The sequence below is a fragment of the Vombatus ursinus genome, unplaced genomic scaffold, assembly GCF_900497805.2.
Source record: "Vombatus ursinus unplaced genomic scaffold, bare-nosed wombat genome assembly UNPS02010304.1, whole genome shotgun sequence".
NCBI classification, from domain to species: Eukaryota; Metazoa; Chordata; class Mammalia; order Diprotodontia; family Vombatidae; genus Vombatus; species Vombatus ursinus.
In genome coordinates, this window is record NW_020950082.1 from 4,588,728 (window position 1) to 4,614,554 (window position 25,827).

At 36.4% G+C, this 25,827-nt stretch overlaps 1 protein-coding gene across 1 annotated transcript in view; it reads left to right on the forward strand.

Moving 5' to 3' along the window:
* Nucleotides 1-25,827, forward strand: part of DOCK9 (dedicator of cytokinesis 9) — a 359,630-nt gene that overhangs the window by 185,844 nt on the left and 147,959 nt on the right. The window contains exons 3-7 of the mRNA XM_027854137.1: nucleotides 5,374-5,463; nucleotides 11,231-11,313; nucleotides 13,857-13,926; nucleotides 16,497-16,592; nucleotides 17,508-17,642. Of these exons, the coding sequence (XP_027709938.1) occupies nucleotides 5,374-5,463; nucleotides 11,231-11,313; nucleotides 13,857-13,926; nucleotides 16,497-16,592; nucleotides 17,508-17,642 (474 nt within the window). The remainder of the gene's footprint in view (nucleotides 1-5,373; nucleotides 5,464-11,230; nucleotides 11,314-13,856; nucleotides 13,927-16,496; nucleotides 16,593-17,507; nucleotides 17,643-25,827) is intronic.

Consider the following 25,827-nt stretch of genomic DNA (forward strand, 5'->3'; position numbering starts at 1 on the left):
GAAGGTACAGAGAGGTTTTTTCCAAGAAGATATTACAAGGATAAGGTTGTATAGATGCTTGAGACAGGACTGGAGAGCTGTTGTTATACATATGTTCAAGAGTGATTTAAACGTGGAGTTAATTGGGGCAGCTAGGTGGCACAGTGGATAGAGCACCGGCCCTGGTGTCAGGAGGACCTGAGTTGAAATCCAGCTTCAGACCAAATACTTGACACTTACTAGCAGTGTGACCCTGGGTAAGTCACTTAACCCCAATGCCTAAAAATGAAAAAAAAATTAAAAAAAAAAGTAGAGTTAATTTCAGTAAAGAAAAAGTTTACCCTTGAGCATAACTGAGCACTGGCAGAGGTTTGTCTTGCTGGCTTTGTGAAGGAGACAGTCTGGAAAAGGAGGATCTCCAACTTTCCTCTGGCTACCTCCTGTTGTGACCATCTTTGGTCTTTAGTCACTGCTGGCTCTCAGCTCCTCTGTTCAGTGGAACTGGCCAGTTGGACAATACAGCTTACTCTTTCTTTCTCTCTCTCTTTCTTTCTTTCTTTCTTTCTTTCTTTCTTCCTTCCTTTCTTTCCTTCTTTCTTCTCTTTCTTTCTTTCTTTCTTTCTTTCTTTCTTTCTTTCTTTCTTTCTCCTCTCCCTTCCCTTCCCTTCTCTTTCCTTCCCTTTCTTCCTTCCTTTCTTTCTCCTTTCCCTACCTTTCCTTTCTTTTTTTCTTTCCATTCCCTCTGTCCACATAGAGTATCATACCCTAAACTGCAGGTGCTCTGCCCAAAGGAATATAAATTTTGATTTCTGAAACCTTTGCTAACTGCTTTCTACAACTATTAATTGCATAACAACTTTGCGAGGTAGATGCTGTTATTAACTTTATTTTACAGTTAAGAAAATGTAGTAAACAGAGGTCAAGTGACTTGCCCTGGGTCACATAGCTAGTAAGTGTTTGAGGCCAGATCTAAATTTGGGAAGATGAGTCTTCCTGCCTTCAAGTCAGGCGCTCTATCTTCTGCACTACCTAGCCACCCAACAAATGTGTGCATTCAATCAAAACAGATCCATACATTGTCCATATTTAAGGATGTGTGCTTCATTCTGTATCTCTAGTGTATCACTCCTTTGCCGAATGTGGAAGGATATGTATGAATTAATGCAAAGTTGACTGTCATCGAAATGCTAACTTTTTAAAGAAAAAAAAATCCAAACCAAAGGAGAATTGAAACTATGGTGTCTATGCTATTTCATATGCATCTGAAAAAAGTACAGGATTTGGAGTCAGGAAAACTAGGTTCTGACACTAGTCTGTACTGTGAGTATAGACAAAACATTTAATTTATCTGAGCTTTTGTTTTTTTCAGAGATTTTATTTATATCAGCACTTACAGTACCTGCCTCAGGGTTATTGTGAAGAAAAAAATTGTTAACTTGAAAACGCTATATTTTTAAATATGAGGTTTTTGGTTTTTTGTTAATCCCTTGTTGCTTTCTTTTATGGGTGAGGAAGTCTTCGAATGTAGAAACGCTTAATGTAAGCACATCTCTTTTAGAGACAAATATAGGACTTTATTTCTGACACATTTATTTTGGTAGCTCTTGTGGTCCATAAATATTTTGGACTTATTTGATGGTACTTCTGAGAGAATTTCTAGCTCTGAAACTAACTTGTTTTTTAAATAATTTTTTTTTAAAACCCAGTATGCCAGAGTAAACTCTAGCTCAGTGATTTCTAAGCTTACCTTTTAGAATGAACTATGCTGTCGAAAGATCCCAGAGCTCTGCTCCTAGGAATAACTACTATAAAAACACGTCCTGTCTCAATCCTAGGATAAATCTGGTCATGTCTAAGCTAGGACTGCATCTTTTGCTGTTAAAGTATGAACCATACCATAGAGTAGCTAACTCAACATTTGGAATTCCATTATCGTGAAACTGCTATTATTCTTTATACTTTGGTCTTGAAGTTCAAATATAAATTCCCTTGATATTTAAAGCCCTTCACAACCTGTCACAACCTACCTTTTCAATTTTATTGTACATTGCTAGCCTCCATGCAAACTGTGGTCCGGTCACCCTTCTTCATCATACATAGCACTCCCATCTAACACTTGTGCATGGGCTGCCTGCCCCACCATGTCGAGAATGGACTCCTATTTCTCCTCCAGCTCTTAGAATCCCTAGTTTCAATGATCCAAGACAGTCCCAAAGTAATGAAGCATACTATCCGCCTCCAGAGAGAGAGAACTGATATTGATTGAATATACACAAAAGCATGCTATTTCTCACTTTCTTTCATTTGTTTTTCTTTTATTTGAGTCTCCGTTTACAAAATGACTACTACAGAAACATTTTATATAATTGCGTGTTTAACTTATGTCTGATTGCTAACCATCTCAGGGACGGGGAGGGGAGGGAGAAAAGAAGGGATAGGACTTGGAACACAAAACTTTAAATAAAAATGTTTAAAAAATTGAAAAAAAAAAAGAATCCCTAGTTTCATTAAAAACACAGCTCAGGAGTCATCTTACACATGAAACCTTTCTTAGTTTCTCCAGGTACTAGTCCCTTAAAATCACCTTGCAGATGTCTTGTATATACTTACATCTGAACATATTATCTTTCTTGGCTGGAATGTAAGCTCTTTGAGAGAAGGAACTTTTTCACTTTTTGTCCTTGTATCTCCAGCACCTAGCACAGTGAGCAAAGTAGGTATTTAATAAATACTTGTTGATTTGAGCTATTCTGGAGCTTTCATCTCTAGCAGTTTTACCTCAGGTTCTAAGATTATCAAGTTTAAAAATTCTTTTCAGTGAATATCAATGTGTTCAAAATACATTTGACACCTACTATGTTCAGGGACTTGTGCCAGGAGAGGCACAAAGATGAAAAATTATGTCCTAAAGAAATGTATCTACTTTAAATAGATGAAAATTATTATTTAAATTCTAGCTTCTTTAAAGAATTTCTGTTGAGTGGGAAGACAGGACTTTGTCTCTCCAGCCAGCAGCAAAAACATACTTAGAACTCTTTAGAAAGTCAGTGTGTCATCCTCAGTCAGGATGACAAAGCATCTTACCTGTTTTAAATTAAAGGTTCCCTTTAATATTTAAGAGTGTTTTGTTTTTGAGGTGGTTGTATTTTCTTGTCGGGAGGACTGACAATATGTTCTTCCTATTCTTGTTATTTCTTCTCTAAAATGTGTTGGAAAAGTATCACCTGGGAAGGACAAGAGATGACAAGACCATTATGGAAATTATTTAAGGAAAACATGGCAGCTGGTTTCCTTGAAGAGCTCCTTTCTTGGGGAAGAATAGGCCTCAGAATCCTTCTTCTGGTCCTATGAAATTGGACAGATGTTGTAAACAATGTAATAGTTTACATAATTGTGGATATTGTGAATCAAATAGGATGCGAATAGGTACTAAATATGTGCTGATATTTACGATTTCATCACTTCCAAAAGTAGAAGAAGTTTCTTTAACAGTCTCCCGTCCAAGTGAGATTAATATTAATGAGAGGCAGGGTAGTTAATAGACTGTTGAATTAGGAATTAGGCAGGCAGGCTGGCAACTCATATTTATTAAATACTTACTATATGCCAGGTACTGTGCTAAGTGATGGGCACACAAATAACAAGCAAAAGAAAGAGCTCTAGCTGAAATCCTGGCACTTAATAGTCATGGGGCTGTCAGCAAACCTTTTAACCCTTCTCTGCTTCAGTTGGCTCATTTGGGAAGGCTAAAAAATAATATTTGCATTACCCATCTGGAGTATTGTAAAGAAGATACTTTGTAAACCTTGAAGCGTTAATAAATGAGTTATTATTATAGTAATTCTACATAACAAGGTAAAGACGTAAATCATAGTAAATTAGGACTGAGAGGGACCCTATAGTCCATATAACCCAATGCCCTCATTTTACAGATGAGAAAACAGAGTCCAAGAGAATTCATAGGATCATAGATTTTCAGCTAGAAGGGACCTTTGTGGTCATCTAATGCAAGTTTCTCACTTTAGAGATTAGGAAACTGAAACCCAGAGAGATTGATTGCCTTAGAACCAAGATTCAAACCCAGGTCTTGAGACTCCAGAGCTCTTTGCTCTACACCATATTGTTTTCCACCATTCTCTGTTGATGGAGAGCTGAGGTGAAGATAATCTAAAAGAAAATGGGTAACCAAAAATCTGTTTTATTTGGCTTTCAAATGTGTTATGCTTCAGTTTCTTGATCATACTATGCTAAGGCAACACATATTACATTTGTTTCACATTTCTTGAGTATTTATCAGCAGAGATGGGAGAGTGGAGTGAATATTCTGGGTATCTAATTAGCTGTGGAGGGTCCGTATATTAGATAGTTTGAACAAATCTAACAACTCCTAGCTCAGAGCTGTTTCTCTTAACCATCGTGAGGATTCACAGAACTGTCATTCAGGGAATCTCTCCTCCCTGCCTGGGACCTTAGAGTATTACACATGGACAATTAATAATTGTACTAGCAGTATGTAATTTCCTGTGTTATACACAGGAAAGTGTACACTGTTCCTGTTGTACACAACATTGAATGTATTGTACTCACAGTGATCCCCTGCAATTGCCCTCTCTTCCTTTGTCTGTAAAATGGGGATTAGATTAGATAGATAGCTTCTGAACTGTGAGCTCCTGTTCCATACCAAAATTATCATCCTTTGATTCTGTTTTAACGTTGAGGAATCTCGGCTGGACCATTGCTGTGAATTACTAACCAGCTGGGAAAATATGTAAGACCTTTCCCCCCATCAGACCCAATATCCCAGTGGTTGTCATGAAGGAGTTTGACTAGACCAGACGTTCTTAATCTAAAGTTTGAATACTTAAAAATTGTTTTTGATAACTATATTTCTATTTAATTTGTTTCCTTTTAGTACTACATATTTTATTTTTTAATTTAAAAATATTATTCTGAAAAGAGGTCCATAGGTTTCACCACGACACAGCAAAAGTTAGGAACCGCTGAACTAAATTGCTTTTTATAAGCACTTTCCAATAAGCCTACCTACAACAGATAGGGTTGCCTCGCCTCTGAGGAAAGTTGCGTGGTATCATTCATCCGTGGATGGTATTCAGAAACTAGAGTGGTCCTGTACAACTTGTTCTTTTATGAACTTTTAAAAAATAGAATACAGAGATTTGTGTTTTATACAACAAATAAAAACTACATGTTGGGAGGAATGGGAAAGAGGCTGTTTCTTCCCTGCTGACTGGTATGATGATCCAACCAACATCTGGTGTTAAGTGACTATATTAATGGGGATACATTGATTCCTTTACTGTTGGCTCCATTTTGCTACAGCACCTTTTGATTTTCCATTTAACAAAAGACTTTTCTATGTGTTTTTGTTTACAGACAGCAATATTGAGGCGACAGGGTCGATACGTGTGTTCAACAGTTCCTACAAATGCAGAGAAAGAGGCCCAGAGCTTGTTTGTTACAGAGGTAATGATTTTTAACGTTTCTTCTAAGGAATTCACATGTCTTTGTTGTTTGGGGAATTTTTGATGTTTTTGCCCCTTTTGGCTTCGGCGATTGTTTTCCAAAAATTGACCCAGAAGTAACTGCATTTTCATGGGGAAAAGTTGAATGTGCAGACAAGCACACCCTAGCTCATTCATGGCTTGTTTCCAGAGCTTGAAAAGCTTGCAGAAGGACTTGTCAGCAGTGAATATTTATGACCCCAAAGCGTAGATTCTACACGATTCCTCTAGTGTGACTAGGATGATGAATTAGTTGTGAACTAATATGAGTGGATTGGCTCTTATCCAATCATTATTTAACACAGATATGCAAATAACTTGCCCATTTACCCAGAATGAGTAACCATATAGAACAATTTAACTACCATATTATATCTTAAAAGGAGGATGGGTTGGTATTTTTTTTTAAAAGAGGGTAGGAGGTTCTTTTTTCAAAGTTATCTTTAAGACTAGTTTCATGTGTATGGTATGCCTGCCAGCAATGTGGTAGGTAACAGAAAGAAAGTCATTTCTGGTATAGGCCCTGCTTGGGATGTTTTTATAACTACTGTTGCTGAGAATTACAAATAGACACTATCTTGCTAAGAATGGAACAGCTTGGTTAGTTGTGTTTTAGATTTTGTCAGATGTGATTTTTTTTTTAAACTGAATGTTTTCAATAGAAAAAATACTTAACAAATTATTGTCTTTCTTCCCACACTATACCCCCAAATAGAAACTGGCATAAAAATAAGAATATTCTAATTGCCATATTCCTGATCAATAGATTGTTAGGATATTCTTCATACCAGCAAGCTCTATATACTTTTATGAGTGAAGACCAGCAAGACTGTTGATTATGGTGATAGTTGAAAATTTGGAAAATTATGTTTAAAGTCAGAATTTCATTAAAGCACCCACCTGTTCTTAAAGAAGTTCAAAAGCCCATCAGGATTAAATTAAATAATATTACATAAAGCATTTAGCACAGTGCCTAGTGTGTCATGGGTGCTGTATAAACTCTTATTTGTCCCACCTATCCATAGTCCTGTGCCACAATAATAAAATGACTCCAGTTGAATTCTTCAAGAATCTTCCATGTAGGGGCAGCTAAGTGGCGCAGTGGATAGAACACTGGCCCTGAAGTCAGGAGGATCTGAGTTCAAATCCAGCTGCAGACCAAACACTTGACACTTAATTAAACTAGCTGTGTGTGTGACCCTGGGCGAGTTACTTAACCCCAATTGCCTTTAAAAAGAATCTTCCATGTAAGAATGAATACTTATTTTATTGTACTTAAATAAAACAGTGATCAGCATCATATATTTTTCAAATTATTCAAAAACATGAAATATTAAGAGAAAGTAGACATTTTATACCTTAATTCTGGTATAATAATAACATGGATGGATTTATTCTACTGCTTTTGTAGCCAACATAATGTAACGCCTTGATGATGCTGCCACAAAGGGTGGAGTGAAGAACACTTCCTGTCTGCCTTCTGGCCCCAAAGAGAATGACATAATAGCTGTTTAAAGTTTCAAAGAATATTGAGCATAGCTTCAAAATATTGATGCATCTTGAGCAGAGGAGTGGAAGCTTCAATACAAACCAAATTATTGTTGCCAAACTTTTATTGCTTCATTGATTTACTACTTTTTGATGTCTAATTCTAGATTGAAATGACTGTTTTTTTAAAAAAAATAATTATATCAGATGTGGTTAATTCTTTTTTCATGTGTGGATCATTATAATTTTTAATTTAGTTACCATAGAGATATGATGTTTTCACATTTTTTCCTAATGGCATTTTCATTTGTATGCAAATTCGGAGTACTAGACATCTTATTTGCTTAGGATTTATGCCCCATCTATTTCTCAAAAATGCTTTGAGGCAGCTAGCTCATGCATGTTATATTGAGAGTACTTATAATATTTAAATGTATAGTATGTATTTAAAATGATTAGAAATGCTTTATTCTCTTCTTACAGAATTGAATCAATAGTTTTTTACATTTAATTTTTTTTATTTTTTTCTCAATTACATGTAAACAAAAATTTTTAATACTCTAAAAATTTTGAGTTCCAAATTCTTTTCTTCCCTTCCTTTCCCCGTTCTTGAGAAGGCAAGCAACTTGATATGGATTATACATATACAATCATGTAAAACACTTCTGTATTAGGCATGTTGCAAAAGAAAAAGCAGACCAAAAAAAACAAACCCCAAGAATAATAAAGAAAGTAAAATAGTAAAAAATCTGCATTTAGAGTCCAGCAGTTCTTTCTCTGGATAGCATTTTTTATCATAAGTCTTTTAGATTTTCCTGGATCTTTGAATTTCTGAGAATGCTAAGTCATTCACATCTGATCATTGTACAATATTGCTGTTACCATGTACATTGTTCTCCTGGTTTTGTATCAGTTCACATAAGTCTTTCCAGGTTTTTCTGAAATACATCTGCTTGTCATTTTTATTTTTTATTTTTTGTTTTTTTTTTGGCTAGGCAATGGGGTTAAGTGACTTGCTTAGGGGTCACACAGGTAGTAAGTGTCAGGTGTCTGAGGTCACATTTGAACTCAGGTCCTCCTGACTCTAAGACCGGAACTCTATCCACTGCGCCACCTAGCTGCCCCACTCGTCATTTCTTATAGTCACAATCATATACCACAGCTTGTTCAGCTATTCCCCAATTCGTGGGCATCGCTTCAATTTCCAATTCTTTGCCACCACAAAAAGAGCTGCTATAAATATTTTTGTACATATAGGATGTACATACATCCTTTTTCTTTAATCTCTTTGGGATACAGACCTATTAGTTACTGGGTCAAAGGGTATGCACAGTTTTATAGCTCTTTGCAGAATCATTTTAAAGGAATTTTTCACTACCCCACTATGACTGTGTAGTATACCATTTCATTGTGTAACAAATGTGTCAGTGTATTGCAGAGTGCTGCAGTGACTTTCCCTTGGTTTTAAGAAAAACGGGGCAAAAGATCTCTCCTGTGGCCAGCCAAATGGCTGTTTTTTAGGAACAAATTCTATTCTTGCTTCTGTGTGCTAACAAAGCAGTTAATTGTCACCAGGGTTAGAAGGCTGAGCCTGGAGTCAGGAAGACCTATATTCAAATGCGACTTCAGACCCACTAACTGGGTGACTCTAGACAAGTTACTTAAGCTGTCTTTGCCGCAATTTCCTCAACAGTAAAATTGGGATTATAATAGGCTCTCCTTCCCAAGGTTATTGTGAGGATCAAATAAGATAACATTTGTAAAGCACCTAGTACAGTGCCTGACATATAGTAGGCACTTAATAAATGTTTGTTTCTGCCCATCCCTAAGAAATGGTGAAATTTGGCTCTGGAACGTTTCGTGTGTTTAAATGTAGTCCTTTGTTCTAGATGGGAAATCACTTTGAAAGTTAAATGTATTTATAAATATAAAGCACGTTTTAAAATAATTAGGACTGAATGGACTAGAGGAAGAAAATGAGACCTAATTCTTATGTATTTTTGGGGGCTGTTCATATTTGTTATGAGGGAGGGCTTCTTCTTGGGGTAGATGTTAATGGGCACTGATTTATATAGGCATATATATTTTAAAGAACGTTAATGATTTTATATGAACAGAATGAAAAAAAGTATAGAAGGAAACCTCAATAGAGCAGTTTTGTTGCAACCTTGTTAAATTTTTATATCTTTATATATACTTGTTAAATTTTATATGAACTTCTTAAAAACCAAACTGTAAGTAACAATTCATAGTTTCTTATATAAACTTCTTTTCTTGTTCTTCTTTGTATACTGAAATGTTTGTTTTTACTGATAATTAAATTCATAATTTAAAAAGATAATTAAAAACAAAAAAAACCATATAAGGAATTGTTGAACGCTTTCTAACTCCCCGCTATAATGAGTTCATTTCCTGATTTAGACTGATGCAAAACACCATCCTAAGCTGCCTCCTTTATCTAAGCCTGGCATCCATTTGGCTTAGTTTCCATGGACTTGGGGAATTAGCAAAATGTTGTGGTCTGGAAGGCCAGACTTGGTATTTGAGCCATACTGAGAAGCTCATCCCTGATCTTACTGAGTTCTAGGAATAATTTTAATAGTGAAAGATCCATATTGATATCCAGGAGGGAGATACATTGTGATGAATCTGTTTCTATTAGCCAATAACTGATCAGAAAATGCATGTATACTTTGCGATATTGTTCAAACAAAATGCTGATACTGTATCATACTATTTATCCTGTGTGATTCAAAAATCATTCCTATATGAAGGTCTAATCATGTTGTTTTTTAGGGTGTTAAAAACTCCCCCGTTCTTGGATGGATCTTAATGGAGATTGTGTATGAATTGCTATAGCTGAAGTGATTCAAATGAAATGTATTTAGGTTAGTGCCACTAATAGAAGCCTTGGCATGGAATGGTGTATAAATTTAAGAAAAATGTTTATGAATAAATCATAAGGGTTACTATGAAATGGGATCTGTCTTGCGGCCTTGCCTCATAAGAATCTCACTCTAATAAAAAGAAGGGGAAAAAAAAACCCTAAGTCTTAAGAATGCTGTTAGGAAAAGCTCATTGGGAAGATGGGTAAAAGTGGTGTTTTCATTCATCTTTGATAGCACAGTAATTACAATTAAATATCAATTAACATTTTAAAGTTAAACTGAGCTAAAGTTCTCATTCATTTCCATATTCATGGAGGGTGTTCTATTATTCTTCTAAAGAGCTCAAGTGACAAAGGGAAGAAATAACTATATTTGTATCTAGTTTACAGCAGGGCTGACCATAGGCAGAATTTAAAGTATAGAGTCCTCTGTTTGGCATTTAAAGCTCTTCATAACTTGGCCTCTTGCTACCTTTACAGAATTCTTATACGTTACTTCTTTCAACGCGTTCCATTTTCCATGGTCTACTTGTTCAAGTTGTTTTTAGTTTTCTCTGACTCTTTGTGACTCCATTTGGGGTTTTCTTGGCAAAGATACTGAACTGGTTTGCCATTTCCTTCTCCAGCTCATTTTACAGATGAGGAAACTGAGGCAAAGAGGGTTAAGTGACTTGCCCAGGATCACACAGCTAGTAAGTGTCTGAGGCCAGATTTGAACTCAGGAAGATGAGTCTTCCAGACTCCAGGCCTAGCACTCTATGAACTATAGCACAACCTAGCTGCTGCCCCTTGTAATTCCTCAAATATGACTTTCCATCTCACATTTATGTGCTTTGCATAGGCTGTCCCTCATGGCTGGAATACTCTCCTCCCTCACCTCTGTCTCTTGGTTTCACTGGCTCCCTTTAAGACTCAACTCAAATTCCACCCTCTCCAGGCCTTTCCTAGTTCCCCAAGTGCTAATATCTTCCCCTTTCAGATTACCTTCATCTGCTCTGTCTTATATCTTTTATATTTGATGTATTGTTTCTCCCATTAGAATGGAAACTCCCTGAAGGGAGATACTGTTTTTTGACTTTTCTTGTATTCCTAGCACTTAGACAGTGCCTGATACACAGGAAGAACTCATTAAGTTGTGTTTAACTGATTGACAAGTTAAGCTGATGAAATTTTCCTAGTAGAATTTAATTCCTTTGCCCAAATATAGGGGAAGGTTTTGGTGAGGGGAGGTATAGTACTTGGTACCCCTGAAATCACCACCATTAGGCAGTTAGGTATTTTACCTATGAGTATGGCCTGCCTTGGCTACTGTTTTTAAAGTGACGCCTTTTGCTGTTTATTTCCACCCATATAGTGCATCAAAACCTACAACTCTGACTGGCACGTTGTGAACTATAAATATGAAGACTACTCTGGAGAGTTCCGACAGCTTCCAAAGTAAGTAAATCATATGACATCATATTATGGGATTGATCATGCTGAGTGCACGCTTTGTACTGGAGAGGTACAATTTGCACGTACAAATAAATGTAAAGAGGATATTCCAGTGATTTTAAAAAAGATATATTTGGTTTGGGGTATCTTTGCTTCTGCCTTTGCGAGTCAATAAAGACCTAGATGGAATCCATTAGAGAATTACTAGATTATATTTTAACCTTTACCATTAGTGTTTTCCAAGGCATGCACTAATAATAAACTAATAATAAAAACAGTAACTTGGATGAAATTTATTAGGCAGGAAAGTTAAAGATAGAAGTCTAAGTGTTCAAGAATCTTGGAGGGAATGTTGTCAACTTGGGGCTTTGTAAAAAAGCGTCTGATTTTGTTTGGGCTTTGTGTTTTATTTGAAAAGAGAATCAAAGTCCAAATGTTCTAAGTGCCCTGTGCCCCCATCTTAAAAATTTTAACCCTTCCAAGTTTTTAACAAAGTTGAGTACATTGAAGTTGACTGGTGGCACTTCCAGTGGGTCAATGGCAGATGTTGCCTTCAAGGTTGAGTAAAGGATGCCTACATTGTGTTCATGATGAAAATTGAAGGCAGAATCTTACACTATCTTTTCAAAAAACTGATTCCAGTGAATGAAAAAAAAATTTGCTTGAGCACCTATTCATCTGGTTTACTTTGTGTTGGTTTCATCTGTGAGCCGAGGTAACCTTTTTGTAGTATTCTCAGAGGATGAAGCTGTTTATTTTTTCTATTTGTGTGGTTCAACCACTCCTTAATAATGTCCAGCCAGCTTTCCAATTGCCTCTTTTTTAACCTCAACATAGAACACTCCCTCCAAACATTATCTTTTCCAGATGGTCTTCTCTCTAACTCTACTACAGTTTCAAAATCTTCTACTTGGGGACTTGTCATTCTCTCTGTGTAATTGATTTTCATTGGTCTTCTTTCCCATAAAATCTTTATTGGGAGATAATGTAAGTGGTATCATTAAATATTTTGACCTTTTTCTGTTGCAAGTGGAATTGATCTACAACTACTGGTAACTATCACCCAACCATTGTGATGATAGAGGTGGTAATTAGGTATTTCCAAAATTCAGTGTTTTCTGGTGTGCACATTTCCAGAAACATGAGATTTCTCTCCTGACCCACCCTTAGTTGTAATTGTAGTGTGGATTTAATATTTCATTCATAAATATAGTGAAGATTCATATTTAATACCATAGATTCAAAACCCTACTTGGTCCTTTGTGCTGTGACTTCTATCTTAAATATTTGATGTATAAGATAGGTTTTGGTTATAATAGAAGGCCTTTACTGGCCATTCCAATTCTTAGAGCCTCCGTGTCAAACTAGAACAACAAAACTTGGCCTGCAAACCTGTGAGTGCCATTTCTATATGAGTTTGACACAACAGCTTTAGAAAATTAAGATTTTTTTTCCCTTAAGAGTTGGATAGTGTGGCCTGAAATCTGCTGTTTTGATTGGTGAGTCTCTGTCCTCTGTTTCATGAGGGACCCCAGTCATGTTCAACTCACTGCACTCATTTGTGGACTTTCCCATTTCCTTAACATCAGTCTTGCCCACTATCCTCCCCTCCCCTTGCTTATTACTCTTCATGTGTTGTCTTCTTCTGTTAGAATACAAGCTCTCTGAGGGTAGAGACTATCTTGTTTGCTTGTATTTATATCTTCAGCACTTAGCACAGGGCCTGGAATATAGTAAGCACTTACTTAAAGCATTATCTATCTATCTGTCTTGCTATAAAATGGCTTTATTCTAAGTATAATTTTTTCTTTAAGTGCTTATGTTTGAAAAATGTTTATCTTCGGACTATCAAATGAACAGTTGAAATTCTGGCACCTCCTTCGTCTTTGTTTTTTTCCTATGACCTACTTTTTGGCCAGTTGTTGTTGTTCATTAGCATTCTTAGAATGGGCAATAGATTTTCATGCTCAGAATTAAAGACATATGGAACATTCCATGTTCTCTCGGAGCACACCAGTAAATCCCTGTACTAACTGTCCTCCATGCCTGGGAATGTTCCCTTTCCTCACCTGTACTTCTTGATACCTGTGGCTTCCCCAGAGACTCCACTCAAACACTGCCTTCTACAAGAGGTCTTTCCCAGTCCCTATAGTTGCTGAACCTTTCCCCTTTAATGTTCCATCACAACTACTCTGTTCTCCCATGTGCCAGTTTATATGTATATTGCCTTTCCCATTAGAATATAATCTCCCTGAGAGCAAGGATTGTTTTGATTTTTCTTTATTTCACCAGTACAGTGACTGGCATGTAGCAAATCCTTAATAAACGCTTATTGAGTAGCTGATTGATTGAAATACTTGTATGGATTGATCTCACTGTCCAAGAAAGTCCCCTAAATAGTCTTTATAAATTCCCAGTTTTCCTAGAGCTAAAATAATGGCTGAAGGATGTGACTATTAATAATCCTCATTGACTAGATAATTTATAGATAATAAATGTGTTGATATTTATTATTCATGTTAAAACTTTTTTCTTTTTTTTTAAAGCAAAGTGGCAAAATTGGATAAACTTCCTGTCCATGTTTATGAAGTGGATGAAGAGGCTGACAAAGATGAGGTAGGTTGACTGCAAGTTATTATTCCTCTTTTATCTTAGTCATTAGTAAAAATATTTGTCAAATGGAACCTTTTTTATTTTTATAACAGCTTGAAAAATTAGAAAATCAACCATCTTTCCATAAAATATTATTTGTCGTGTTTCTTTCAAAGGGATAATAGTGGTTCTTGCTTAATTGACAAAATGAATGAAATGAATTTTTCTTTTAAACCTTACTATACTTGTTTATCAGTTTGTTCCCACAGAATTTGAAAGGAATTGACTTACTGGTTCCTAAGGCCTAGATTTAATAGGTATTCCTGCCAGGGTGGTGGCAAGATTTATCAGATTTGATACATTAATAAAATATATCAGCATCTGTACTCTATAACTTTGAATTGAGGTTACTCACCACTATGAAGAAAAATAGCAGAAATTAAATTTCTAGATGGGCCCATCTTCTCTGATTGCACTAAATTAATTCTTCAGTTTATACAGTCACTCCTTTAAAAAAAAATTGGAAGAGATTATACCTTAGGTTGGTAGAAAATATGCAGATATATTAAGGCATTTTTGTTGAGTCATTTTTCAGTCATGTCTGATTCTTTCTTTCTTTCTTTCTTTCTTTATTTTTTGGCTAGGCAGTGGGGTTAAGTGACTTGCCCAGAGTCACACAGCTAGTAAGTGTTATATGTCTGAGGCCAGATTTGAACTCAGGTCTTCCTGAATCCAGGGCCGGTGCTCTATCCACTGCGCCACCTAGCTGCCCCAATGTCTGATTCTTTATAATCCCATTTTGGAGTTTCCTTGGCAAAGATACTGGAATGGTTTGCCATTTCCTTCTCTAGCTCATTTTACAGATGAGGTAACTGAGGCAAATAGAGGTAAGTGACTTGCCCAGGGTCACATAGTAAGTATCTGAGACCAGATTTGAACTCAGGAAGATGAGTCTTTCTGACTCTAGACTAGGCACTGTATGAACTATGCTGCCACCTAGTTGCCCCCTTGTTAAGGCATTAAGAGGAGTAAATTTAACCACATTTTTTAAACCCTAAAACTGTTATCTTACCTAGTATTTCCCAAATTTTCCTACTCATTTGGGATGTCAGCTGTTCCATTTGGAGCTGAGATGCTTTTCAGCGCTGTCAGATTAGTTATAACTATCAACCATTCACTAACAAACTTTAAAAATATCCTCTGGTAACATATTCTCCCAGCATATTGTATTAAGAGCTGACTTTGCATCCACATACCTTTTTACATAATTTTGGAAAACATAGAGATATTATGTATATGAACTTTATGGTATAAGATACTTGTCAAATTTAATATTTACAAACTAGTATTAAGTTGAAAAGGTTCACAGGCAAGACTTAGATTTGTTTTCCTCAAATGTCATTTGAATTTTTAAAAAAATAAAGCACATACCTAGTGAGATTTAGGACCTAGATTGGTGTGAGACAATTGGAATCAAATCTTATTGTGGGTTCCTATCATTTATCCTCACTTTAAACTAAAAACAGGTGAAAATGAAAATCAGATATAATCTTGGGATGGAAAAGAAGTCCCAGAAAGTCAATTTGAATGTGTTTGTGTGTGTGTGTGTGTGTGTCTAAGTAGGGAGGCCAACTAGCTGATTGTAGATTATAAGCCTCAAGGATTTTTTTTTAGCACCAGCTAGTTAGGGCATCTCCTCCCCGTGGCAGCTTCTCATTTGATAGCAACAAAACCCTGATGTGGATGGAGGGCTCATGGTCAAGGGAAATGAGCCCTGGCCCAGGAGTTAGAAGACCTGGGTCCAAATCACACCTCATGCTTTCTTCCTGTGTAATTTTGGGTGAATCACTTCACTTTTCACTTTCCTCATCTGTGAATTGTGAACATTGGACCAGGTGCCCCCTGAGAACCCTTTTCAGGTCTATAGCTGTGATTCTGTGAAACAGTAATCAGTAGAGAAGAGTGTTTCTGTGTTCTACTTACTAATTTGCCTTTTGTTGCTTTACTTTTTCTAACTCTTTTTCCTCTAATCCTTTTTTAAAAATCCTTTGTCTTTTCCCCTCTTTTCCTTCCTTCTTATTCCAAACTGAACCCACAATTTTCTCCATGCTTTCTCAGTTTCTTTGCTTTCACTCCCTTTCTTTACCTTTCCCTGAACCAAGCCTCTGGGAAGTCTTCCAAGAATTTGATGTTGTCCTCTTACCATGTGGGAGTGTAATCTGAAAACATTTTCCATGAAACTGGGCGTGAGCTCACAATTTGAGTGGTCAAGCATGGCATGTACTTTCATGCAGTTCATTAAAAACTTGGTTTTAAGAAACTATATTGTATGTCTGCTGTGCTTCTAGGTGTTAGTGGTGGTTTTGGAAATTTAGGATTCTTCTTCTAATTTTCAAATGAATGTTCTGATAGAAAGGACAGTAGACCTTAATGCTCAGTATTAGATTATAATAAGTATGTTCATTGACATAAGGATGCATATTCCTCCAAAGTGACACAAAGGAGATTTGAGAAATATGAGTAGTATGCCAGTTGACCAAAGTTTCTAGATATAGCTGAGAATAAAGAATTATCAGTATTTTCCCTTCTTCTAGGATGCTGCATCCCTTGGATCTCAGAAAGGTGGCATAACCAAGCATGGATGGCTATACAAAGGCAATATGAACAGTGCCATAAGTGTGACCATGAGGGTAAGGCAGTGTGTTATCCTGAAATCATTTTATCCTTTGATCGCAATGCTAGAAATGAATGGTGACACTGGATTTTATATATAAAATAGGTAGCATTGATTCTGTCAACCAGTCATACTTACTTTTTCCTAGCTCACCCTGATCATTTATATACCCGGAACAGTCGGGTGATGTCTAAGAGAGCTGGGGCTTCCTTCTCTGTCATGGAACAAATCATTACTACCTATGCAGTATCACTTATGGAATGTAAATTTCTTGAGCTAAATTCAGCTTCTCCCATGACTGAAATAATGACCGCTAATTGAGTACAACACTGAAAGAAAAAAAATGTGTTAATGTCATGAATGTATAAAGAAAGTAATTATAAAGAGAAGCCACGAGCGAAACATTAGTACAGAGAATACAAAGGCTGAATAAAGGTCAAAATTAATAATTAGGTAGATATAGAAGAAGTAAGAATAGTAGGAAAATGGAAAAGAAAAAAGTAAGTGTATAGAAAAGAATAGAAATGTTGTGGTTACTCTCATGCTGGAAAGGCAATGAGAAATGTGATAAAGCGTGCCGTTCTAGTGGTTTAAAAAAAAGTTACCTGGATTTTAATTACTTCCATTCCTTCCAAAATGGAATTTATACCATTACTGCTTGATAGTAATATTACATCATATTTCTATTCCCTAAATGAGGGAGGTAATTATTAGAGATTAAATTGATTAAGAGAATTAACTCGCTCTCTGTATCTCTGTATGAATAAGATAGCTCATTCTAAAATCTGGGAATGTTTACTTCAGTCTCGTCGGTTTTGGAGCTCTCTAAAAGAATAATTGTATATTTTTATAGTTTTAGTTATTTGTACAATTAATGAGATCTTTGTTTTATTTTGAAATGATGGCAACAAAATTATTTTTTTTCTCTTAGTCATTTAAGAGACGATTTTTCCATTTGATTCAACTTGGTGATGGATCCTATAATTTGAATTTCTACAAAGATGAAAAAATTTCCAAGGAGCCAAAAGGATCGATATTTTTGGATTCTTGTATGGGTGTAGTTCAGGTAAATTTGGAATAATTTCATTATCAGGTTTTGTTGTTGTTGTTATTAAATTGTAAGTGTGATAAAACAATTTTAAAATGGGCATAATTACACCAGAAAAGTTGTATACAAGCATTCGTTTAAAAATCATTGAACAACTATTATGTTCAGATTTTACTAAGGAACACAATGAGTCTAAGATATGGTCCCTACCCTCAAGGAGCTTAGAGTCTAATGGGGGAGATAAGACAAATAAACAAGTAACTATGTAATCCAAGGCTGAAATGTCCTAAGGGCCTTAAGAGAGATACAAAGCCAATTATGTGGCAGGTTTTTCTTTTTCTAAACTGAAGGAAGTTTATTTAGCCATAATGTGGAAAGAATACTCAGCAAGGATACAGCACCAATTCATTTGAGCATCGCTGGCCTCTCTGCCTGGGCCACATGCTACTGTAGCCTCAGGGACAGCTGTCCTACCATCTCGTGATTGAATTTAAAGTCTGGAAAGTATACTTCCAGTGGATTACTTAAACTGAGTTGAAGTAAAAGGGGAAAGAAAAGGGAATAAACATTTTTTAAGTGCCTACTATGTGTCAGGAACTGTGTGCAAACATTATCTTTTTTGATTCTCAGAACAACCCTTTCGGTTTCAGGAGCTATGATTAAGCCTGCGAGGTATGATCAAGTATTATTCCCATTTTGCACTTAATGAAATTGAGGCAGATGGAGATCAAGTGACTTGTTCAGAGTCATACACACACACACACACACACACACACACACACACACACTCAGAAAGTATCAGAAACTGGATTTGAACTCAGGTTTTCATGACTTCCATGATGCTTTGTCCACTGTGCCATCTAGGTGCTTAAACCTAAACTTGGCGTAGTATACCATTTTAAGATTTAGAAAGATAGATTGTATAATTTACTCCCAGTTTTACAATTGGGGAGGTAAGCCTAGAGAGATGAAGAAACTTCCTGATGTATTTCAGATCAGATAGATAGTAGCAGAAAGAGGACTTTTAAGTTTTGTTCATGTATATATGTGTAAATGTGTGTGTGTGTGTGTATACCCATATGTATGTGTATTCTCTTATAGATTCCAGTACAGATTATTAAAGGAGGGACGGTTTATTTATATGCTCTTTGGGGTTGTTTTGGTTTTGGAAGGGGCTTTAGGGTTGTTTTGGAAAGCAGGTAAAATTTCTGGTGGTTTTGCATGTATTTTGCCCCATTTCTTTGTCAGGCCTTACAGGAAAATATGGATTCATCCTTCTCACTAGCTTCTCCCAAAAGGCCAGAGTGATATCAGTATCATTTCAGTTCATCTCCTTAGGTTCTAGCCTGCCATATTCCTACACATAAGGAGTGTGAGCAGAGCCTCTGCCTGTCTATGCATGCTTTAGTTAAAGTTGGAAGTGATTTTTGGAGATCATTCATCTCATTCCTTTCATTATTCTGATGGAGACTCTTAGGCACCAAGAAGAGCTAGTTGGTAGCCAGGATTCGATCCTGGGTCTCTTGACTTCTAGTGAAGTGCTCTTCATATCACACCATGCTACCTTTGCATGGGGCTATTCAACAAGGATACTATCACCCACCGGTCTTTAATGGGCATCTGTATATGGGCATCTTCATTTTCAGTGCCCACATGTGTGGTTGGGCTACCTGATCTAGTGTGTAGCACCATGTCATGGATAATAAGAGTTTTTTTTTTTTAATGAGCTCTATGTAAGTATCTCCCGTTGACTGCAATACCCTAGGAAGAAGTTGCCTCTGTTAATTTTTGCAATAAAGAAGCCTGGAGTTATCGACAGCATTGATGGAGAACTTTAATGGTAGTTGCCTGGCTTTCGTAGCTGAGCACAGCATCTTGTGTGGGATTCCTTTAGTTGGTGATTCAATCGAGCTCAGTTCTGGAAACCTTTCTGGCTACTTTGAGTTGACCTTTACAATGCTAGCGTTAAAAAAAAAGTTTGAAGCAAAACACATGTTATTGTGTGTGGTATTTGGCAAGACAGCTTTTGCAGCCATAAGTAATAAGAGCCAGAAAAACAACAACAATCTGGCTCATTTATTATATTATGTGAGAACCTTTGCTATGTGTGCAGCACAATATGTAGATATTCTGTTGGACTGTGGAATTAGAGAGATCTTTAGTACATGTATTTCAGAGTCTAAGTAGCCATTTTTAAGGGAAGACTCTTCCTTCATACTCCTTTGAAATAAAGACATGGCAGAGTAGTGTGGGAGTATGTTTATTTGCTTTGATAAGTTGCATCAGGCTTTGGAAAATTATTAAAATAATTTATGCTTTTCTTTCTTTCTTTTTTTTTTTTTTTTTGCTTTTTTTTTGGTGAGGCAATTGGGGTCAAGTGACTTGCCCAGGGTCACACAACTAGTAAGTGTTAAGTGTCTAAGGCTGGATTTGAAGTCAGGTCCTCCTGACTCCAAGGCCAGAGCTCTTTTCACTGTGCCACCTCACTGCCCCTATGCTTTTCTTAAAGATACAGTTATTCAATGTCTTGCATAAGACTAATTGGCTTTCTAAAACTCCTTGAGAGTAATCAATAGAATCCACGTGCTTATCAGATTTTGTTAGCATTTGCTTATTTTCTACCCCACATGATAAGATGTATTATGTTTCTTTTAGAATAGGGGTTCTTTATCTTTTTTTTGTGTCAGTGGTCTCCTTTGGTCTCTTGAAACCTGTGACCCAGTTCTCAGACTATGTTTTTAAATAATTGAGGAAAATGCTTATTCTTAGTTAGGAGTTAGTGAAAATAAAGATGTAATTTTTTTTTTCCATCCAAGTATCTGAACCTCCTGGAAGTCTATCCATGAACTCTAAGTTAAAATCCCTTGTTTTAGAATCACAGAATCTCTGAGGTAGAAGGTAACTATTAATTATCATCTTTAGTTCTTTTTTTTTTTTTTTTGGTGAGGCAATCGAGGTTAAGTGACTTGCCCAGGGTCACATAGCTAGTTAAGTGGTAGGTAAGTATCTGAGGCTGGATTTGAACTCAGGTCCTCCTGATTCCAAGACCAGAGCTCTGTTCACTGCGCCACCTATAGCTGCCCCTATTAGTTCTCCTCTGTCATTTTATGAATGAGAAAATTGAGACTTGGTGATTTTCTCAGTTTCACATAGCTGGTTCAAAAATTGTCCTTTGTAAAGCTTTGTTTTCTATCAGGTCCCCTGGGCACTTTTTAGATTGGTCCAAGTGAAATTATTCTTTAGAAATGCCTTCCTGTCTCTTTGAGGAACAATTCCCAACTGTTGGTCTATATTGTTATGTAGGTGAAATGCCCAAATTCTAAAATGATATTTAGGAAAGAGTATATTGCTCTTGAGAAGCAACTTTAAAAAAAAAACACAAATTAATTTAATTTTAAAAAGGAACAAAAATCAATTTGCTCTCCCTTCTACCTCTCTCTGTCCCTCAAGGAGAGAAATCAACCTTCCACCCCCTCACGCACAACAATACCCTTGTAACATTTAAGCATAGGCAAGGAAAACAAATTCCCAAATTTGCCAGGTTCAAAAAGTAGATTGAGGCCTCAGACACATAATACTTTCTAGCTGTGTGACTCTGGGCAAGTCACTTAACCCCAATTGCCTCACAAAACATTAATAAAAATAATAAATAAAAGATTGATTATTAGCATTAAAAAAAGAGTATAGAAGTTACTTAAGAACCTTCCCTCCCCCTGAAATTCCATTAAGAAGCATTTTTTAGAAAATAAACTTAAAACAGATCAAATATTCTCACTTTTCAGAATTTAAGGAAATCATAACATTTCTTCTGATTAGACTCTGTAGAAATAACAGTTGTTTTTTAAAATTATTATAAGTAGGTTATTAATTTGAAGATAAAATATAAAATATTCATGTTTTCATATTATGTGTCAACTACATTGAACTAGCCCATGGATTAGTTTCTTTTAAAACCCCCCCTTTTTTAAAAGAAATATTTGTCTAAATCTTTAACTGTTGTTTAGACATGGCCTGTCAAGAGCATTTGTGCTTATAATTGTGTTTATCTTTGGACTGTTTAGTCAGGAAGCCTGTTCTGTCATTATTCATTGCTAAGACAGGAAACCAATAAATGATCTTCCTTTAACAAGTATTAGGTGCCATTGATGCTGATATGCATCTTGCATGTTTCTGTAACTGAGCATTCATAGAAAAAATATTTATTCTTTTTAAAAAATTTTTATTAATTTATTTTGATTTCTCAACAATCACTTCCATATGCTTTTGAGTTTAAAATTTTTCTCCCCCTTCCTCCCCACCACCCTCCCCAAAATGGTACACAGTCTGATAAAGGCTATACATACACATTCCTATTAAACATAAAAAATACTTATTCTTCCAAGAAATATGTGGGTACACAGATAAGCAAGGATTTTCAAAATAATAGTTGAATTTAATTCAATAAATTTACTTTGACCAACATTTATTAAATGCTTGCTATGAAATTAATTGAAGATTTATAAAGCATCTGGGGTGTATGGGTATTCAAGGAGGAAAAACACCACTGGTGTGAGGGCTTGCTGAGCCCTTTTCAGGGCTACTCATCCACTTTTGGTGTCCATCTGACGCTCAACTCTAACTTGTGGCTCCAAGAAGCTATGGTATGCCCAGTAGGTACACTCTAGTAGAACATATCTACAGACAAGTTAAACCAGACTGAGGGCCACAAACCCATTGGTGAGTTAGGGGGCTGTCTACCCAAGCATGTTCCAATGACCATGAGTGCAACCGAAACAGGTGCTGTGGTGCACTTAGAACTTGGTTAGATATTGAAGATGCCATGGTCATCCATTGCATACTGGGTCATTACCAGTTGTCCTGACTTTTGTCTTGCCACTAGACTTCGATGACTCTGGAACAGCAAGTGAGGCCAGTGATTTTGTGCAACTCTGCCTCACTTCAATTCACCCATGCATCAAGATATCACCCTGTAATGTCATTGGTCCTTTTCAAAAATGAAGGAAAAACAACAATAAAGCATCTGCTGTATGCAGGGCACCATGGTTGTTGATGGGGATGTCAAGGTGGAAAATGTCTTCACCTGCAAAGATTTCAGTGTCAGATGGGAGACGGAGATAGGGATGGCACAAGATAGAGGCCAAAGGAGAAGTTCAGAAAATAGTATATTTAGTATATTAAAATAGATATTATTATGGTATTTATTATTATTGTATTACAGTATACTTATAATATTTAATATACTTGTAATAAATTTGGGAAGGGAAATGAAATGAGAGAAAACACTTGAACTTGATCTTTACAGTCAGCTTATGCAAATGAGTGGGAGTGGAAGAAGCCGGAATGAAATCAAGGCGCAGTACATTGGCTGCATCCGGTGTGACTGGACGTAGAGTGTAGGAGGAAAAGTAGAGTAGAATCAGGAAGGAGAGACAGGTAAGAGTCAGACTGTGGAGGTCTTTTAGAAGCCAAACTAAGGAATTTATATTTTGTCCTATATGTACAGGGAAATGAGCAGGTCGTTTACATGGCCAGACCTTCACAGAGACTATCTTTACCTTCCTTTGTGTCCCCAGAGGGTTTAGCACAATGTTTGGCATGTAGTAAGCACAGTCAATACTTGTTGGTGGATGAATGGCTAGATTGAGTGATTGGTCAGAAAGATAATGGAGACAGGAAACTGTTATAATAGTATAGATGAGAGCTAATGAGGGCCTGAACTTGGATAGTGACAGAGAGCATGGAGAAGAGAAGGTGAAGGAGACAAAAACCATGGAGACTGAATTGATAAAACTTCTCAACTCATTGAGTTTGAGGAGCTAGGGAAGAGTCAAAAGGTGATTCTAAGGTTTCTGATTCTAGGTGATTACGGATGATGGTATCATCACACAAAATAGGAAAGTTGAGAAGAGAAGCATGTTTTTTTTTCCTATCAAAATAGCTGGGGGTAGTTAATTAATTCAGAATTGGAAATGTTGATGCATTTGAGGTGCTGATATGATATCCAGATAAAATACCTGTCAGGCAGTTGGAGAGGTGGGACTAGAATCAAGGTGAGAGATTGGGCTAGATATATTGTTTTTCTGGTCATCTGCCTAAAGGTGATAATTGAAATCATGGGAGTAGATGAGATCACTCATGCAGAAACTATTTATATGAAGTGAAGAGGGCTAAAGATACAGAACCTTGGGGAACATCCATATTTAAAGGGTGAAAAGGTGAAGATAAAGAGGTAATCACAGGATCGTAAGTTCTGCATGTGTATGGGGGAAGACCTTGGAGACCATTGGGTCCAACCCCCTTATTTTACATATGGGTAAAGTAAGGCTAAATTTGAGAGCAGGATAGTCTGCTCTTCAGAGTATATTTTTTGTACAATTACAAACTATATTCATATTTGTTCATCATATTTGCATTCTTCGGGGACAGGATGAATAAGTGAATTTGCCCCACTGGAAAAAAATCTCTAGCTGGTAGGGGGACTAAACGATTTGAATGCCCCAGGATATTTTTATTTAGGTCTCTGAAAGAGAAGTATTCCTACTCCAAGAAGAATGGCATATTTAGTGAAATGTATAAGCAGGATGATAAAGCAATAAAGTCTTATTTTATATATTTAGCAAATGGATGAATGAGACTTAAGCCCCTGTGTCTTACATTGAAGTAAACAAAATTCAGCATTTTAAATTCAAATTTATGTACCCTATCTCTTAGATTTTTTTCACTTTCTACATATGACAGCATGTTTCTAAATATTAAGTTAGGCATGTTGCAGGAATATGCTTATTTACCACTTCATACCATTTGTTTTCCTTCCTTCTTCCTTCCCTTTCTTTTTTCTTCCTTCCTTCCTTCTTTCTTTCTTCCACTTTTTCCCATTTTTCTTCTGACTCATTTCCTATCAGCACTTACACTTTTTTTAAGTTAGCAATTTTGAAACTCATTATAGCATAATGGTTTACATAAGATACTTTGTATAAAGGAAGGATAGATTAACTTGATAAGATTAAAGAAATACCTACTTTACTGTTCTTATCAGATACCTAAAAACAACATGGAGCGTTAAGTTAAAGCATAAGAGATTTTAGAGATTGATTTAATTCCTTCACTTTTATTTGTAAGCCCAAGTCCAAAGTCATACAAGTTAGTGGGAGAAATGAAACTAGAATCCTTGTCTCATGATTCACATTATAGTGTTTTTTACATGATATCACACTTTTTCTTACCTTTTTCTTACCTTTGTGTTAGATTTCCATGAACATTTTCTAGTATATGCCAAGTATTTTCGCCTTTGAGATCTTTAAGACTGTTAGAATATTTAATTGCATAATTGGCTAGCATTCCCTTTCCTGTTCCATGAGGCACCCCCACATACCCTGCAGAACAGTGGAGAAGGAAAAACAAACAAACAGACCCAACAACAACAAAAAAAACCTCCTCCACCTCTGACTTCCTGCCTCCTTTCCTGTCTCCCTTCTGGAGGTACAGCTTAGTTCTGGTTTGAGCCAGAAATCCGTGATCTGCACTCTGCTTAGCTTGTGCTCACAGGAAGCCCCATGTCATCTCCTCTTTTTATGGGGGGGGAGTTCAGACCTATAATTTCATATATGATACTATATTGACCTATCGTGCAGAGAACTCCCTTCACTGAAGCATATCAACAACTCATTCATAACTTAGAGTCTTAGAAATTGCTGAAGACCTTGAGATGTTAAACAACTTGTCCATATATATCAGAGGCAGGACTTTGTGCCTCCAAGGATGCCCTGTGTCCTTATATCACACTGTTTGTCACTGTCCTTTTAATTTACTGTATTGTGAGTTTTCACTTTTTTCCTCTTTGGGTAAATATATTAACATTTTTATGCTATCAGTCAGGTATAGAGTCTAGAAGTGGATAGGCATAAGTAAGAGAGTCAGGAGACTGGGCAAATAAGTGTTCCAGGCGTCTTGTAGTAGAATGTTTGTTAGGACCTGCCTGGTTAAGTATTCAGGCTGTAATGTTTGGTTTTAGAAATGGCATATAAATTCCTTTTTGGATATAGGGGTACAGACTATACCTGTGATTTCTTTGGTATAGACAACTGGTGGTTGAGGAAACTCTCTAACCAATACGGGTTGGGACTTTCTGGGTAACTCTTTGAAAGCCGCCTATATCTCTGAGAAGTGAGGTGACTTTCCAAGGTCAAACAGCTGGTTTGTGTCG